The 19,762-nt window shown below is 35.9% G+C and overlaps 1 protein-coding gene across 1 annotated transcript in view; it reads left to right on the plus strand.

Annotated features, from left to right (window-relative positions):
• The window catches only part of CCDC150 (coiled-coil domain containing 150), a 93,240-nt gene that overhangs the window by 40,960 nt on the left and 32,518 nt on the right, over nucleotides 1-19,762 (plus strand). Inside the window, 1 exon segment of the mRNA XM_033400328.2 lies at nucleotides 9,875-9,958. Within this exon segment, the coding sequence (XP_033256219.1) occupies nucleotides 9,875-9,958 (84 nt within the window).

Here is a 19,762-nt window from a genome sequence, read left to right on the forward strand (position 1 = left end):
GCCTGTTTTATTTCTGCTATAATCCTTATTATTTTCTTCCTTTTGCTTGCTTTGAGTTTGCTTTTCTTTTTCTAGGTTCTTTTTTTTTTTTTTTTTTTTGCGGTACATGGGCCTCTCACTGTTGTGGCCTCTCCCGTTGCGGAGCACAGGCTCCAGACGCGTAGGCTCAGCGGCCATGGCTCAAGGGCCCAGCCGCTCCGCGGCATGTGGGATCTTCCCGGACCGGGGCACGAACCCATGTCCCTTGCATCGGCAGGCGGACTCTCAACCACTGCGCCACCAGGGAAGCCCCTTTTTCTAGGTTCTTAAGATGGATGCTTAGGTTATTGATATGAGATATTTCTCTTTTTTTAAATATAAGTTTATACAGCTACAGATTGCCCTCTAAGCACCACCTTAGCTGCATACCATACATTTTGTTTATCATGTTATATGTTCATTTTCATTCATCTCAAAATATTCTTTAATTTCCTTTGTAATTTCCTCTTTGACCCATTGGTTATTTAGAAATATGTTGTTGAATTTCCCCATATATGTGAATTTTCCAAATTTCCTTCTTTTATTCATTTAATTTTATTTCATTGTTGCTGGAGAACATACTTTATATAATTTCAGTCCTTTCAAATTTATTGAGAGTTGTTTTATGGTTTAACATGTGGTATATCCTAGAGCATGCTTCATGTGCACTTGAGAAAAATGTGTATTCTATTATTGTTTGGAGGAGTGTTCTAAAGATGTCTGTTAGGTCCAGTTGCTTTATAGTGTTGTTCAAGTCATCAGTTGTTTCTTCATTGATCATCTAACTGTTCCACCTATTATTGAAAGAGGGATATTAAGTCTTTGACTGTTAGTGTTGAATTGTTATTTCTCCCTTCAATTCTGTCAGTTATTGCTGTATTGTTTTTGCTTCATTGGGGTTGTGTTGTTAGATGCAAATGCATTTATAAATGTTATCTTCTTAATGGGTTGATCCTTTTTTCAGTATATAATGTCCTTCTTTATCTCACAGATTTTTGTCTTAATATCTACTTTGTCTCATGTTAGTGTAGCCACTCCAGCTCTTTTCAGATTACTGTTTACATCATATATCTTTTTCCATCCTTTTATTTTCAACCCATTTGTGTCTTTGGATCTAAAGTGTGTCTCTTATAAACAGCATACAGTTGGGTCTTTAAAAAAATTTATTCTGCCTGTCTCTGCTTCTTAGTTGGAGTGTTTAATCCATTAATATTTAACATAATTACCCATAAGGTAGGATTTACATCTGCTACTTTACTATTTTTTTGTATGTTTTATGTGATATTTGTTCCTCTGTTTCTCCAGTACTGCCTTCCTTTGTGTTAAGTAGATATTTCTGGTGCACTATTTTAATTCCCTTAACCTTTCTTTTATTATATATTTTTGATTTATACATAACAGAGTTACAAACAAAAACTACATATTTATATGTCTTCTACATGTACCTATGTCGCTACATTTTCTGGTACCCTTTATTTCTTTATGTGGATTCCAGTTATTATCTAATCCCCTTTTATTTCAGCCTGAAGAGCTCCCTTTAGCATTTCTTACAGGGCATTTTTTTTTTAGCTTCACAGTCTAGACCCCACCAAAGGGTGGACACTGGTAAATTATCCCACACAATTTAAGTTGGGATTAAAGAGAATTGACATCTTAGCAATATTGTATCTTCCTAATACAGGGACACAGTAAGTCTCACCATTTTATTTAGGCTTTTGATTTATCTTGTCAGCATACTGTAATTTTCAGCATGTCAAATATTGGACATATTTTTTTCTTAGACTTGTACCTAAGAATTTCATGGATTTTGGTACTGTTATAAATGGAACTTTTAAGAAATATCAGTTTCCAATTGTTTGTTGCTAATATATAGAAATACAATTGATTTGACCTTGTATCCTTCAACCTTACTAAACTCATTCTAGGATTTCTTTTGTAGATTCTTTGGGATTTCCTATGTAGACTATCATGTCTGTTGTAAGTAGAGACAGTTTTATTTCTCCCTTTCCAATTTCTATGCTTTTTATTACTTTTTCTTACCTTGTTGCACCAGCTAAGGCCTCCCGTATGATACTGAATAGGAATGGCAAAAGCAGATATCCTTGCCTTTTTCCCAGTCTTAGGGGAAAACATTCAGTCTTCCACCAATACTGATACTAGTTGTAGGTTTTTACAGACATAATTTATCACATAGAGATGGTTCCCTTTCATTTCTAGGTTACTGGGTTTTTATCATAAATTAATTTGAATTTTGTGAAATGCTTTTTCTGTGTGTGTCTACTGAGATGGTCATATGGTTTTTCTTGTATAGCCTATTGATGTGGTGAATTATAGTAATTAATTTTGAATGTTGAACAAGCCTTGTATTACTGGAATAAACTACACTTAGTCCTGATTTGTTATCCTTTTATATATTGCTGGATTCATTTTGCTAATATTTTTTGGAGTATTTTTGCATCTATATTTATATGCTTGAGTTAATATATAAATAAGTACCAAGTACCAGAAGGACTTTCACTTCTAGTAAATGTACACTATGCAATTTGTAATAACTCTCCGGCTAAAGACAACTAAAAAGCAGTGAAACATATTCATAAGATGCCATTTATTTTACAGTTAAAAATGTCATTTTAAAAACAATATAATATTTTTGGATCTGGCATAGAATTCTTTTCTCTTTTTTCGTCTAAAGGTAGACATAGATGCATTAACCTGCAACCTGCAGACTCTAGAGGAAAAGAATAAGCAACTGGCAGATCAAATTGCTTCCCTAGAACTTGAGCAAGCAACTTCTGATTACCATTGGGGGTATTAAAAGTCAGTCTAAAGTAGCAATTAATGACTATGAGTTTTAAAAAACAATCAGAAATCAGGAGATGGGTTTCCTTCTTCTTTTTTTTTTTTTTTTTTGATAATTATCACAAGTCTGAATAATGCAGGCTAAATATGTCAGAGAGCCCTATGGTATTCAGACAATAGAGGATTTAGGAAAACAAGAGTTTAAGACAGCCTTTAAATGTCTGCCTACACAGAGTATCTATAATGCTGAAAAGCACCAATATTTCTAACGTTTTAAAATATTTTCTTTTCCATAAATTGTGAGGAACAAACTTGTATTTTTTTCTCTTTCTGACAGTTCCATCCATTAGGAAATCAATAGTAAGTTGGATTCCTAAAAGCTATTTGACAAGGTCAATCCATTACAAATAAATGGTAGGAGTCTTAAAACATCTCCAGGTGAAGGAGATTTAAAGAGATGATTGTTATGTTAAACAGCTAATAAGTTTCCCATGTGCTTCTGAATACTTGAGAAAGAATTAGCCATTGCTTCTATAACATGCAAATCATCTTTCAAAATTCCAAAGAAGGCGCTGATGTGAAGTCTGCCTTAATCGGAACTAAATTCTTTCAAACTCTGTCATAAGCTGCTCATTACTTCAACTATAAAAAATTACAGAGACTAAATCGAAATCCTGGGACTTCCCTGGTGGTGCAGTGGTTAAGAATCTGCCTGCCAATGCAGGAGACACGGGTTCAAGCCCTGGTCCAGGAAGATCCCACATGCCACAGAGCAACTAAGCCCGTGCGCCACAACTACTGAGCCTGCGTTCTAGAGCCCGCGAGCCACAACTGCTGAGCCCTCGTGCCACAACTACTGAAGCCCACGTGCCTAGAGCCTGTGCTCTGCAACAAAGAGAAGCCACCGCAATGAGAAGCTCATGCACCCCAATGAAGAGTAGCCCCCGCTCACTGCAACTAGAGAAAGCCCGTGTGTAGCAACGAAGACCCCATACAGCCAAAAATAAATAAATAAAAATTAAAAATATATGTATAAATACTCTTACATTTTCGTGGCTTTAGAGCCAGACTATCTATGTTTCAATTTTGTCTATGACCTTGCGTGTGATCCTTAACCTCTCGGAGCCTGAGTTTCTTAATCTGTCAAAATGGGGATAATCATACTATTATTAGGAGGTTGTTGAGGTTAAGTAAGTTAATACATGTAAAGCACATAGAGCATTGCTAACATTTATTGAATTCCTAGTATCTCAACTGTCTGTCTCAGAAGAAAGCTTATAAGTTCCTATCAGAGCAGCAAGGTGCATTAGCTCTAATTCCTGGTACTGTCTCAAACCATGCCTCCCTCCCCCAAGATTAAAGATTCATCCATGTCCTTTCCTGTTGGCCAGGCCTCAGCTGGGCTTATCCACCCACCTGGTTTGGGTCTCTCTGGAAGACCATATCTCAGTCTGCATGATTCTTTCATGTCTCTACTGCCAGTGAGCAGGACTGTGGCCTTATCCTATTAGTGACTTTGACGGGTCTTGCAAGTGATTTGCTCAATGTTGATTCTTGCCTGTCCACAGCACCTCTTGATTAAGGTCTCCCAGTGATATCCCATACCTCAATTCCAGCTTATATGTCTATGCATAGAACCTTCTCTGACCAAGCCTGCCTGGAAGTGCTTCACTTGGCTGTATGAGTCTTGAGAGGTAAGAACTTTTTTTTTTCTTTTTTCAATCCGAGCAATGTTATTAAACCTATTGCCATTCAATGCCGGCAGTATATTTTTGTTCTTTGAGAATTAACACTTGAAATTCTCAATAAAAACTACCCTCCAGTATAACCTCTTACTGATTTTTAGAGATATACATATGAGTGTGTTGTGTATGCCACACCACAGATTTAAATTCAGACCTGGTTACAATACTTGGCTCCATTTACTGTGTGACCTGGGCAAGTTCTTAACCTCTATGGCCTTCAGCGCCAAGGGGATCTCCCCTAACTGTGGGGTTCTACTGTGCATACCCATATCAAAATAGTTACTACATTTCTAACTACTAAGTTAGAAATTGACCTGCTTATGTATCTGCCTTCACTCTCTTCTAATGCAAGAAGAGTAGTTACTCATCTGTATACTCTCTTGCCTACCACAGCGCCTAATACATAATAAGTGTTTAAGAAATGTTGATTCAGTAGAGCACAAAGAGGGTCATGTCTGTCTTACCAGGCTGTGAGGATTAAATGTCATACTGTGAGTAAAGTGCCCCTCACAGGGCCAGCATATACAGTATACTTGTATAAATATCATTTCTTCTTTTTCTCACACTTCCTAATTTTAGGTTTATGTTTGCAATTTCAGACTTTAATGACTGTGTAATTTTTAAAATTTTTTATTGAAATATAGTTGATTTACAATGTTGTGTTAATGTTTGCTGTACAGCAAAGTGATTTGGTTATACTTTTATATTTTTAAATATTCTTTTCCATTGTGGTGTATCACAGGATATTGAATATAGTTCCCTGTGCTATACAGTAGGACCTTGTTGTTTATATATTCTATATATAATAGTTTGCATCTGCTAACCCCAAACTCCCACTCCCTCCCTCCCCCATTCTCCCCTCCCCCTTGGCAACCACAAGTCTGTTTGCTATGAATGATGGTGTAATTTAAGTCCGTTACCACAGGCAGTCATGCAGGGAAATGCAATGAGAAAAGATCCAAATGTGAAAAAGTTATTATTCCTGGATTCAAGTTAAATGACTATTTGCCCCACTTCTCATTTGTATTTTAAACACACATTTTCAAATGGTAGCACCAGACAGAAGTAGAATTAGTTGCATACACAACTAGGATTATAATGACTTGAAATTAAACAATGTATTAAATGTAGTATTTCTCAAAACTAGGGTGGCATTCAGTCAGTGTATACTTGTGAGGGTGACAGAGTTGGTTCCATTTGCGGGGGCCTATGTCATACTGGTTGTTAAATAAACATTTTGAATAAAATTCCTACTTAACAATCTACTTATAAAACAGCTTTACCAAGATGCTACTATCTCTTGGTTTTATGTATCCTTCTAACAGCTTCTGCTAACTTTTAGAGCTTACCCAGATGTTTAAAATTATTTTAGAAATCACTTTGTGGCTTACTGTTGATCCTTATCAACCTACCTTTCATATCTTAAGATAATTCTTTCTGTGTTAGCTTCCTGCTTTTCCAAGGAGTGATGTTTTTGTGCTTGAGTTAAAATGTATATTCTAACCATTAGCATTTTTCTTTGTATGCTGTTTCTCAGGTGATACTCCAGTTTCTGTTTTGCTCTGTATATTAATAATCTTTATAGTATATTGCCAAGATTATTTAAGCAAAGGTTACATTGAGTTCTGCATTCCACAACTCAGAATCTGAGATATTCACTCATTTAAGTGGTCTCCCTCTAATTTCTGGTGTTCCATCAATTTTCTTAAGTACAGGGCCTATTTAAATAATCTGAAAACAGTAATTTAAGTTACTGCCTTACCATCTACTTTCCTTTAGCAACTGGAACAATTTATTTTTGTTTGTCATAAATTTAAATAAAGTGACTTTGTGTCAAACAGTATCACATTTTGATTTTTCTTAGTTTTCACTTACCAGTGCATTAGTGTTTTCTTTGGTGGCAAAAAGGGGAAATTATTTTAAAAGTGTATTTGAAAGAGTAATAGAATTCTTTATGCCTTTGCCTAAAAGAGGGAATTTTATTGAGGAAAAAAGTGCCATTATTTGAAAAAATTTTGGACACATTTTATGAGAGACCCAAGTTATTTAAAAAAATAAAAAGCCTTCCACATTCCAAGAAGGCAAGCAAAGTTATTTTTGAGTGTTTTTATTTGTAATAGCTAGCATATTTTTGGTTAAATCTGGCTCTTGACTTTTTGTAAGCTATACCTACATTTTGCAACACATTGGGCACTTTGATTTATAGGACTTGGAACTGAATTTTAAGTTTTAAATAATTCAGCTTTTATGGTTATGGTGTAGCTTTGTTTTTGTAGCATTATTGGCCATCCTTGTGATATATTTTCCGCTGAAGGCTTGATCAAAACATAATCCCAAATGTTGCATTCATGGGATGATTTTACATCATAGTTTCCAAAATGAAAAATATTGTGGTAAAGGAGGACTGTATGTCTTCCACAGACAGAAAATTAATTGATGACTAATGTTACGATAATATATTATTACTAGCCTCCTATTTATTGATAGCAGTCTACATTTTCCTTAGGTTATTTTGAAACCAATACTTTATTGGTCTGAATGCTTTAAAAAAATATTTCCCTTTGCTTTAGTGGGAGCAACACACAACGATTAAAAGTGAATGGACCTAGCGTCTGTCATACAGAGTGAAATAAGTCAGGAAGAGAAAGACAAATACCATATGTTAACACATATATATGGAATCTAAGAGAAAAAAAAAAAAAATGGTACTGAGGAACCTAGTTGCAAGACAGGAATAAAGATGTAGACATAGAGGGACTTCCCTGGTAGCTCAGTGGTTGAGAATCTGCCTGCCAATGCGGGGGACACAGGTTCGAGCTCTGGTCTGGGAAGGTCCCACATGCCGCGGAGCATCTGGGCCCTGTTCTGGAGCCTGCAAGCCACAACTACTGAGGCCGTGTGCCACAGCTGCTGAGGCCTGCGTGCCTGGAGCCTGTGCTCTGCAACGGGAGAGGCCACCACAATGAGAGGCCCGCGCAGCGCAAGGAAGAGTGGCCCCCACTCAGCGCAACTAGAGAAAGCCCACGCGCAGCAGTGAAGAGCCAACACAGCCAAAATAAATAAATTAGTTCCTTTAAAGAAAAATGCAGACATAGAGAATGGACTTGAGGTGGGAGGGGACAGGGTGGGAGGGGGAAGCTGGGGCAAAGTGAGAGTAGCATCGACATATATACACTACCAAAATAGCTAGTGGGAAAACGGCAGCATAGCACAGGGAGATCAGATCGGTGGTTTGCGATGACCTAGAGGGGTGGAATAGGGAGGGTGGGAGGGAGGCTCAAGAGAGAGGGGATATGGGGACATATGTATGCATATGGCTGATTCAGTTTGTTGTACTAACACAGAAACTAACACAGTATTGTGAAGCAATTATACTCCAATAAAGATCTATTTAAAAAACTTTTTTTGAAAAAGTGAAACTTTAAAAAACCAGAAGTATGAATATGTATAAGTAGGTATGAAATAAATATTGATCTGATAGGACAAATGCCTAGATAGCCATAATAGTTAATTACCCACTGATCTAATATTGGGTATAAATTTTAAAATGAATGTGCATAATTTTACAGTGGGACTAATCACTACTTATAATTTTTCCATAGGTTTTTATCAAGTCTAGAATGTCTAAAATGGCTTAATTTTTCTAGCCAAGACAACTACCAAGGAGAAAACAATGCTCCAGATTAATGTGACCTCTTAACAGAATATATGCTATCATGAAAATATTTTGAACAGGAAGAAATGAGTTACATGTTATACAGTAATCTAGTTTGGAATGTGTTTTTACTTTTATTTGGAAAATATTCACAATATTTAAAATGAAATAAAGTGCACTACAAAGAGATGAGTAAAGAATAGCTGTAACAATGTTGGAGATAGTGAGGAGTGTCTCTTGTGTAAATTAATATCCCAATATACATGGTTTCATCTTTACAGACTAGCCCAAAGTTGAATATAAAACAAAAATCTAAATTCTTTGGCTTTAAATGCTGAAAAGGCCCTTTTGTTCTGTTATTCACAAATTAAGCAAATGTAAAGCAGAAATAGTGATTATGTCAACTTAGGATATTTACCAACATTATTAAGACTTTGAACTTAAAATTTACTGGAAATGACCCATAGTGCAGCTGGTTGGCCTATGTGATTAAGAATTCGTGTTCTTAGTCACATCTGCTTGTGTGTGTATTATTCCTACAATGGACTTATGAAGATGATTTTGACATATGGCAAATATCAGTATTTCCTGTTATTAAGATGTAACACTGAAATTGATTATGGAAAGTGAAAACTTCTATATTCAGTCACTAATAGTGTTCCTGAAGTACCAGTAAGGTTCAAAATTTAATCAAGAGAAAACTATTTTATAGTTACTTCCTCTGACAAAGTCTGAGGGAAAAAAAATAACTCATTATTAAAGGCTGTTTGAATGATTAAATACGTAATTTCATGAAATATAGAGACTTCAGTAATGTTTGTCCTAGGTAACATTGTGTTGAGTACTTGATCAAACAATGTTGGAGTTTCCGACAAACATTTCTTTTGTTTTTTTCTTTTTTTACTGCCTTTTACTATGGTAACTGAGGTGTCTGCTATTGACCAAATGGTTGTGATCATTTGTAGCTCCCATTGTCTTAAATAAGTACAATCATCCTTCAGTAACTATGGGGGATTGGTTCCAGGACCCTCCAGATACCAAAATCTGTGGATGCTCAAGTCCCTTATATAAAATGGTGTGATATTTGCATATAATCTATGCACATCCTTCCATACACTTTAAATCATCTCTAGATTACTTATAATACCTAACACAATGTAATGCTATTTAAATAGTTGTCAGTTGCCCATGTGTGGCAAATTCAAGTTTTGTTTTTTGGAACTTACTGGAAATTTATTTTTCCTGAATATTTTTGATCCACAGTTGGTTTAACCAGTGGATGTGGAACCTGTGGATACAGAGGGCCGACCGCATATAATCCACAAATTGCATATCTGCAACCACTGATAAAACCACCCCACATCTGGGTTAGGTTGCAACTACAAGGGAATACTTGACATAGCAAAAAGAGAATTAGGAAACAAAGAACAACTGTGAGTCCTAAGGCACTCATATTTTCATTAGCAGTCTCTCTACATGTTTCATATTACACTATGATCAGCTGTCTAAAGACAGACTAAGAGGTAGCAATAGCGAATAAATATGAATCCTGGATTCATTACTTTAGAAATAGAAAGGGTATAAATACTTGTTTAAGAAAGAAAATGATTATTCATTCTATGCCTAGAGGTACTGATACCTGTGTTTGCTTTATCAGCTTGCCCAACAGCAGGTGGAAAATGTCTTGGGAAAAATTACTGAGAGTAAAAATAAACTGGCCTATGAAAAGGGAAGACTACAGGTATGAGATTTCATTTTTTGATTTTTGTTTTCTAATTTTTTAATGCCAGTTGTCAAGCTAAATTTTGCTGGATTTTGAGAGGACTTAGCTCTGTCATTTACTAATTCTATAACTTTGGACAAGTTTTTAAGCCTCCCTAAGTTTGGTCCCTCATTCAAATCCAGGTGACTTCTATCTACACACCTATAATATAATACTGAAACCTAAAATTGTGAAGCCAAGGCTCATTCTGTGACAGTATAAAACTTTATTATAATTATTTTATGCATGGTCATTTGCTGCCAATGTAGAAAGCCTATGTTCTCTCTCTCTCTTTATTGAAGTATAGATGATTTACAGTATTACATTAGTTTCAGGTGTACAACAGAGTGTCTCAATACTTTATAGATCATATTCCATTTAAAGTTATTATAAAATATTGGCTATATTCCCTGTACTGAACAATCAGTCCTTGTAGCTTATTTATTTTATACATAGTAGTTTGTACCTCTTAATCCCCTACCCCTGTTTTGCCCCTCCCACCTTCCTTCCCCCCACTGATAACCAGTAGTTTATTCTCTATTTCTGTGGGTCTGTCTCTGTTTTGTTATTTTCATTGCTTTGTTTTATTCTTTAGATTCCACATATAAGTGTTAACATATAATATTTGTCTTTCTTTGTCTGACTTATTTCACTAAGTACAATACCTTTCAGGTCCATCCATGTTGTTGCAAATGGCAAGATTTCATTCCTTTTTATGGCTGAATAATATTCTCTCTCTCTCTCTCTCCCTCTCTCTCTCTCTCTCTCTCTCTATATATATATATATCTGTGTGTGTGTATATATATACATGCACATATGTGTATATATATATAGAGAGAGAGAATATATATATATATTCTCACATCTTCTTTATCCAGTCATCTGTTGATAGACTCTTAGGTTGATTCCATATCTTGGCTATTGTAAATAATGCTGCTATGAACGTTGGTTTTTTTTCCCCCCCCTAAAATAATGGGTTTATTGAGATATAATTCACGTTTAAAGTGTACAATTTAGTGGTTTATAGTACATTCACAAAGTTGTGGAATCACTACCACTGTCTAATGCCAGAACATTTTCATCGTGACAAAAAGAAACCCTGTACCCACTAGCAGTCATTCCCCATTCTCGCCTTCCCCTAGCGTTTGCCAACCACTAATTTACTCTCTGGGTAGATTTTCCTATTCAGGACGATGTTTAACTTTTTGAAGTGTAAAAAAGAATTCTTTTTTTTTTTTTTTACCACCCCCCCCCCCAGCTGCTTTCCCCCCTTGGTGTCTATATGTTTGTTCTCTACATCTGTGTCTCTATTCCTGCCCTGCAAACTGGTTCATCTGTACCTTTTTTTTTTTTTTTTTGAGGGCTTTCTCTAGTTATGGCAAGCGGGGGCTACTCTTCATCGCAGTGCGCGGGCCTCTCACTATCGCGGCCTCTCTTGTTGTGGGGCACAGGCTCCAGACGCGCAGGCTCAGTAGTTGTGGCTCACGGGCCTAGTTGCTCCACAGCACGCGGGATCTTCCCAGACCAGGGCTCGAACCCATGTCCCCTGCATTAGCAGGCCAACTCTCAACCACTGCGCCACCAGGGAAGCCCATCTGTACCATTTTTCTAGGTTCCACATATATGTGTTAATATACGGTATTTGCTTTTCTCTTTCTGACTTACTTCACTCTGTATGACAGTCTCCAAGTCCATCCACGTCTCTACAAATGACCCAATTTCGTTCCTTTTTATGGCTGAGTAATATTCCATTTTATATATGTGCCACATCTTTATCCATTCGTCTGTCGATGGGCATTTAGGTTGCTTCCATGACCTGGCTATTGTAAATAGTGCTGCAGTGAATATTGGGGTGCATGTGTCTTTTTGAATTATGGTTTTCTCTGGGTATATGCCCAGTAGTGGGATTGCTGGATCACCTGGTAATTCTATTTTTAGTTTTTTAAGGAACCGCCATACTGTTCTCCACAGTGGCTGTATCAATTTACATTCCCACCAACAGTGCAAGAGGGTTCCCTTTTACCACACCCTCTCCAGCATTTGTTGTTTGTAGATTTTTTGATGATGGCCATTCAGACTGGTGTGAGGTGATACGTCATTGTAGTTTTGATTTGCATTTCTCTAATAATTAGTGATGTTGAGCAGCTTTTCATGAACTTCTTGGCCATCTGTGTCTTCTTTGTAGAAATGTCTATTTAGGTCTTCTGCCCATTTTTGGATTCGGTTGTTTGTTTTTTTAATATTGAGCTGCATGAGCTATTTATATATTTTGGAGATTAGTCCTTTGTCTGTTGATTTGTTCTCCCATTTTGAGGGTGGTCTTGTCTTCTTTATGGTTTCCTTTGCAGTGCAAAAGCTTTTAAGTTTCATTAGGTCCCATTTGTTTATTTTTGTTTTTATTTCCATTTCTCTAGGAGGTGGGTCAAAAAAGATCTTGCTGTGATTTATGTCAAAGAGTGTTCTGCCTAGGTTTTCCTCTAAGAGTTTTATAGTGTCCGGTCTTACATTTAGGTCTCGAATCCATTTTGAGTTTATTTTTGTGTATGGTGTTAGGGAGTGTTCTAAGTTTATTCTTTTACATATAGCTGTCCAGTTTTACCAGCAACACTTATTGAAGAGACTGTCTTTTCTCCATTGTATATCTTTGCCTCCTTTGTGGTAGATTAGTTGACCATAGGTGCATGGGTTTATCTCTGGGCTTTCTATCTTGTTCCATTGATCTATATTTCTGTTTTTGTGCCAGTACCATATTGTCTTGATTACTGTAGCTTTGTAGTATAGTCTGAAGTCAGGGAGTCTGATTCCTCCAGCTCCGTTTTTTTCCCTCAAGACTGCTTTGGCTATTCGGGGTCTTTTGTGTCTCCATACAAATTTTAAGATTTTTTGTTCTAGTTCTGTAAAAAATGCCAGTGGTAATTTGATAGGGATTGTGTTGAATCTGTAGATTGCTTTGGGTAGTATAGTCATTTTCACAATATTGATTCTTCCAATCCAAGAACATGGTATATCTCTCCATCTGTTGGTATCATCTTTAATTTCTTTCATCAGTGTCTTAATAGTTTTCTGCATACAGGTCTTTTGTCTCCCTAGGTAGGTTTATTCGTAGGTATTTTATTCTTTTTGTTGCAGTGGTAAATGGGAGTGTTTCCTTAATTTCTCTTTCAGATTTTTCATCATTAGTATATAGGAGTGCAAGAGATTTCTGTGCATTAATTTTGTATCCTGCAACTTCACCAAATTCATTGATTAGCTCTAGTAGTTTTCTGGTGGCATCTTTAGGATTCTCTATATATAGTATCATGTCATCTGCAAACAGTGACAGCTTTACTTCTTTTCCAATTTGTATTCCTTTTATTTCTTTTTCTTCTCTGATTGCTGTGGCTAGGACTTCCAAAACTACATTGAATAATAATGGTGAGGGTGGATATCCTTGTTCCTGATCTTAGAGGAAATGCTTTCAGTTTTTCACCATTGAGAATGATGTTTGCTGTGGGTTTGTCATATATGGCTTTTATTTTGTTGAGGTAGGTTCCCTCTATGCCCACTTTCTGAAGAGTTTTTATCATAAATGGGTGTTGAATTTTGTCAGAAGCTTTTTCTGCATCTGTTGAGATGATCATATGGTTTTTATTCTTCAGACTTTTACTATGGTGTATCACGTTGATTGATTTGGGTATATTGAAGAATCCTTGCATCCCTGGGATAAATACCACTTGATCATGGTGTATGACTCTTTTAATGTGTTGTTGGATTCTGTTTGCTAGTACTTTGTTGAGGATTTTTGCATCTATATTCATCAGTGATATCGGTCTGTAATTTTCTTTTTTCGTAGTATCTTTGTCTGGTTTTGATATCAGGGTGATGGTGGCCTCATAGAATGAGTTTGGGAGTGTTCCTTCCTCTGCAATTTTTGGAAGAGTTTGAGAAGGATGGGCGTTAGCTCTTCTCTACATGTTTGATAGAATTCACCTGTTAAGGGGCTTCCCTGGTGGCGCAGTGGTTGAGAGTCCGCTTGCCGATGCAAGGGACACAGGTTTGTGCCCCGGGAGAGGCCACAACAGTGAGAGGCCCGTGAATCGCAAAAAAAAAAAAAAAAAAAAAAAAAAGAATTCACCTGTTAAGCCATCTGGTCCTGGACTTTTGTTTGTTGGAAGATTTTTAATCACAGTTTCAATTTCACTACTTGTGATTGGTCTGTTCATATTTTCTATTTCTTCCTGGTTCGGACTTGGAAGGTTATACCTTTCGAAGAATGTGTCCATTTCTTCCAGGTTGTCCATTTTATTGGCATAGAGTTGCTTGTAGTAGTCTCTTAGGATACTTTGTATTTCTGCGGTGTCTGTTGTAACTTCTCCTTTTTCATTTCTAATCTTATTGATTTGAGTCCTCTCCCTCCTTTTCTTGATGAGTCTCGCTAATGGTTTATCAATTTTGTTTATCTTCTCAAAGAACCAGCTTTTAGTTTTATTGATCTTTGCTGTTGTTTTCTTTGTTTCTATTTCATTTATTTCTGCTCTGGATCTTCATGATTTCTTTCCTTCTGCTAACTTTGGGTTTTGTTTGTTGTTCTTTCTCTAGTTCCTTTAGGTGTAAGGTTACATTGTTTATTTGAGATGTTTCTTGTTCCTTGAGGTGGGATTGTATTACTATAAACTTCCCTCTTAGAACTGCTTTTGCTGCATCCCATAGGTTTTGGATCGTCGTGTTTTCATTGTCATTTTCTCTAGGTATTTTTTGATTTCCTCTTTGATTTCTTCAGTGATCTCTCTTGGCTATTTCGTAACGTATTGTTTAGCCTCCATGTGTTTCTGTTTTTTATGTATTTTTCCCTGTAATTGATGTGTAATCTCATAGCGTTTTGCTCAGAAAAGATGCTTGATATGATTTCAATTTTCTTAAATTTACTGAAGCTTGATTTGTGAACCAAGATGTGATCTATCCTGAAGAATGTTCCATGCGCATTTGAGAAGAAAGTGTAATCTGCTGTTTTTGGTTCGAATGTCCTATAAATATCAATTAAATCTATCTGGTCTGTTGTGTCATTTAATGCTTGTGTTTCCTTATTAATTTTCTGTTTGGATGATCTGTCCATTGGTGTAAGTGAGGTGTTAAAGTCCCCCACTATTATTGAACAGTGGGGTTTTTGAATTAGTATTTTCATTTACTCCCGATATATACTTGGGAGAAATTGCTGGATTATATGGTAGTTCTGTTTTTAGTTTTTTGAGGAACCTCCATACTGTTTCCCACATGGCTGCAACAATTTACATTCCCACCAACATTGCACTAGGGTTCTCTTTTCTCCACATCCTTGCCAACATTTGTTATTTGTGGTCTTTTTGATGATAGCCATTCTGACAGGTGTGAGGCGATATCTCATTGTGGTTTTGATTTGCATTTCCCTGATGATAAGCAATGTTGAGCATCTTTTCATGTGTGTGTTGGCCCTCTGTACATCTTCTTTGAAGAAATGTGTATTCAGGTTTTCTGACCATTTTTTTAATTGGGGTGTTTGGGTTTTTTGATATTGAGTTGTATGAGCTGTTTATATAGTTTGGATATTAAACCCTTATCAGTCATTACATTTGCAAACATTTTGTTCCACTCAGTAGGTTGTCTTTTCATTTTGCCAATGGTTTTCTTTGCTGTGCAAAAGCTTTTAAGCTTAATTAGGTCCCATTTGTTTTATTTTTGCTTTTGTTTCCTTTGCCTTAGGAGACAGAACCAAAGAAAGATTGCTACAATGTATGTCAAAGAGTGTTCTGTGTTTTCTTCTAGGAGTTTTGTGGTTTCAGGTCTTACATTCAAGTCTTTAATCCATTTCAAGTTAATTTTTGTAAATGGTATAAGTTAGTGGTCCATTTTCTTTCTTTGGCAACTGCCTGTCCAATTTCCCCAACACAGTTTATTGAAGAGACTACCTTTTTCCCATTGTATATTCTTGGTTCCTTTGTTGTAAAATAATTGACCATATATGTGTGGTTTTCTTTCTGGACTCTCTGTTTTTTTTCCATTGATCTATGTGTCTCTTTTTATTCCAGTACCATACTATTTTGATTACTGTAGCTTTGTAATATAGTCAGAAGTCAGGGAGAATATGTTAATTCCAACTTTGTTCATTTTTCTCAGGATTGCTTTGGCTATTCAGGATCTGTTGTGGTTCAATATAAATTTTATGATTATTCTAGTTCTGTGAAAAATGTCATGGGTATTTTGATAGGGATTGCATTAAATCTGTAGATTGCTTTGTGTAGTATGGACATTTTACCAAAATTTCTGTGAACATGGGATATCTTTCCATTTCCTTATATCATCTTTTATTTCCTTCACCAGTGTTTTATAGTTTTGGAGAGTATAGGTCTTTCACCTTCTTGGTTAAGATCATTCCTAGGTATTTTATTCTTTTGGTGTGATTTTAAACAGGATTGTTTTGCTTTCTCTTTTTGATTGTTCATCATAAGAGTATAGAAAAGCAACAGATTTCTGTATATTAATCTTGTATCCTGCAACTTTACTGAATTAATTTATTCTAATAGTTCTTTGGTGGAGATTTTAGGGTTTTATATATAAGTATAATGTCATCTGCAAATAGTGACAGATTTACCTTTTCCCTTCCAGTTTGATGCCTTTTGTTTCTTTTTCTTGTCTGATTCCTGTGTCTAGGACTTCCAATACTGTGTTAAATATAAATGGGAAGAGTAGGCATCCTGTCTTGTTCCTGATTTTAGAGGAAAAGCTTTCAGCTTTCCAACATTGAGTATGATGTTAGCTGTGGGTTTGTCATAAATGGCCTTTATTTATGTCGAGATATGTTTCATCTATACCAACTTTGATGAAAGTTGGTATCATGAATGGTTGTTGAATTTTGTCAAATGCTTTTTCTACATCTGTTGAGATGATCATGTGATTTTTATCCTTTCTTTTGTTAATGTGGTGTTTCACATTTATCAATTTGTAGGTATTAAACCATCCTTGCATCCCTGGAATAAATCCCTCTTGATCACGGTATATAATCCTTTTTATAATTGTTGAATTCAGTTTTCTAATATTTTGTTGAGGATTTTTGCAACTATATTCATCAGAGATGTTGGCCTGTAATTTTCTCTTTTTTTGTGGTGTCTTCGTCTGATTTTGGTATCAGGATAATTGTGGGCTCATAGAATGAATTTGGCAGTGTTCCCTCCTCTTCCGTTTTTTGGAGTAGTTTGAGAAGGATAGGTATCAGCTCTTCTTTATATGTTTGTTATTGATAGAATTTCCCTGTGAAGTTGTCAGGTCCTGGACTTTTGTTTGCTGGGAGTTTTTTGATTACTAATTCAATTCCACTACTAGTGATCAGTCTGTTCAGATTATCTCTTTCTTCCTCATTCAGTCTTGGAAGATTGTATGTTTCTAGAAATTTATCCATTTCTTCTAGGTTGTCCAGTTTGTTGGCATATAGCTGTTCATAGTATTCTCTTCTGATGTTTTTTTGTGATATCAGTTGCAATTTCTCCTCTTTCAGTTATTATTTTGTTCATTTGTGTCCTCTGTCATTTTTTCTTAAAGAGCCTGGCTAAAGGCTTATTGATTTTATTTATCTTTTCAAAAAACCAGCTCTTAGTTTCATTGATCTTTTCTATTGGTGTTTTTTTTTTAGTCTCCTTTTCATTTATTTCCTCTCTGATCTTTATTATTTCCTTCCTTTAGCTGACTTTGGGCTTTATTCTTTTTCTAATTCCTTTAGATGGTGTGTTAGGTTGTTCATTTGTAATTTTTCTTTTTTCTTGAGGTAGTCCTGTGTTGCCATAAACTTCCCTCTTAGGACTGTTTTTGCTGCATCTTGTAGATTTTGGCAAGTTGTGTTTTTATTTTCATTTGTTTCAAGGTATTTTCTGATTTCCTCTTTGATTTCTTTACCTACCCATAGGTTTTAATATCATGTTGTGTAGTCTCCACATGTTTGTGGTTTTCCCATTTTTCTTCCTGTAGTTGATTTCTAGTTACATACCATTGTGTTCAGAAAAAAATGCTTGATATAATTTCTGTTCTCTTAAATTTGTTGAGACTTGTTTTATGGCCTAGCATGTGATCTATCCTGGAGAACATTCCATATGCATTTAAACTTTATTTATTTATTTTTTTTCAATTTTTGGCTGCATTGGGTCTTCATTGCTGTGTGCAGGCTTTCTCTGGTTGTGGCACGTGGGGGCTGTTCTTCATTGCGGTGCGCAGGCTTCTCATTGCAGTGGCTTCTCTTGTTGTGGAGCACGGGCTCTAGGTGCGCAGCCTTCAGTAGTTGTGGCACGCGAGCTCCAGAGCGCAAGCTCAGCAGTTGTGGCGCATGAGCTTAGTTGCTCCGTAGCATGTGGGATCTTCCCAGGCCAGGGCTCGAACCTGTGTCCCCTGCATTGGCAGGTGGACTCCCAACCACTGTGCCACCAGGGAAACCCCCATATGCATTTAAAAAGAATGTGTATTCTTCTGTTTTGGGATGTAAAGTCCAGTAGATATCTATTAAGTCCAACTGGTCTAATGTGCCATTTAAGACCACTGTTTCCTTATTGATTTTCTGTCCATTGATGCAAGTGGAGTGTTAAAGTCCTGTACTATTATTTTATTGTTGTCATTTTCTCCATTTATGTCTGTTAATATTTGCTCTATATGTTTAGATGCTCCTGATTAGGTTCACCTATATTATGTACATATATGTTAATGAAAGTTAATCCTATTGTTGTACATATCCCTTTATTATTATATAATGCTGTTTGTTGTCTTTTGTTATAGACTTTATTTTAAAGTTTACTTTGTCTGATACGAGTATTGCTACCCCAGCACTTTTTTCCTCTTCCATTTACATGAACTGTCTTTTTCCATCCCCTCACTTTCAGGCTGTGTGTGTGTCTCTGAGATGAGTCTCTTGGAGGCAGCATATAGATGGGTCTTCATTTTTATCCAGTCAGCCACCCTATGTCTTTTGACTGGAGCATTTAATCCATTGATATTTAAAGTGATTATTGATAAGTGTGTACTTGTTGCTATTTTGTCACTAGTTTTCTGGTTGTTTTTTATAGTTCTTCTCTGTTATCTTCTTTTACTTCCTTCCGTTGTGGTTTGATGATTTTCTTTAGTGGTGTCCTTGTATTCTTTTCTCTAGTTTCTGTGTATCTATTGTAGGTTTTTTACTTGTGGTTACTGTGGAGTTCATATATATTGACCTAGAGCTTATTTTAAACCTATAGTCATTTAAGTTCAGATACATTTATACACTTTTAAAAAGCTACATTTTTTATTCCCCTCCCCCACATTTTGTGTTTTCAATGTCATATTTTACATATTCATGTCTATCCCTTAACTGTTTATTGTAGTTATAGTTGATTTTATAATTTTTGTCTCTTAATCTTGTACTAGCTTATTTAAGTAGTTGATCCACAACCTTTACCTTATATTTGCCTTTACTAGTGGGATTTTCCTTTCCTATAAATTCTTCTTGTTGTAGCCTTTTCCACTTAGAGAAGACCCTTTAACACTTGTAACATCAGTTAGATGAACTCTCTTAATTTTTGCTTCTCTGAGAAGTTCTTCATCTCTCTTTCAATTCTGAATAATAATTTTGCTGGGTAGAGTATTCTGGCTTGTAGGTTTTTCCCTTTCAATAACTTTAAATATATCATGCCACTCCCTTCTGACCTGCCAAGTTTCTATGGAAAAATCAGCTGATAGCCTTATAGAGGTTCCGTTGTATGTTACTCTTTATTTTTTTTTCTTGCTGCCTCTACAATTCTCTCGTTAACTTTTGCCAT

The sequence above is a fragment of the Orcinus orca genome, chromosome 7 (genome assembly GCF_937001465.1).
Source record: "Orcinus orca chromosome 7, mOrcOrc1.1, whole genome shotgun sequence".
Lineage (NCBI taxonomy): Eukaryota > Metazoa > Chordata > Mammalia > Artiodactyla > Delphinidae > Orcinus > Orcinus orca.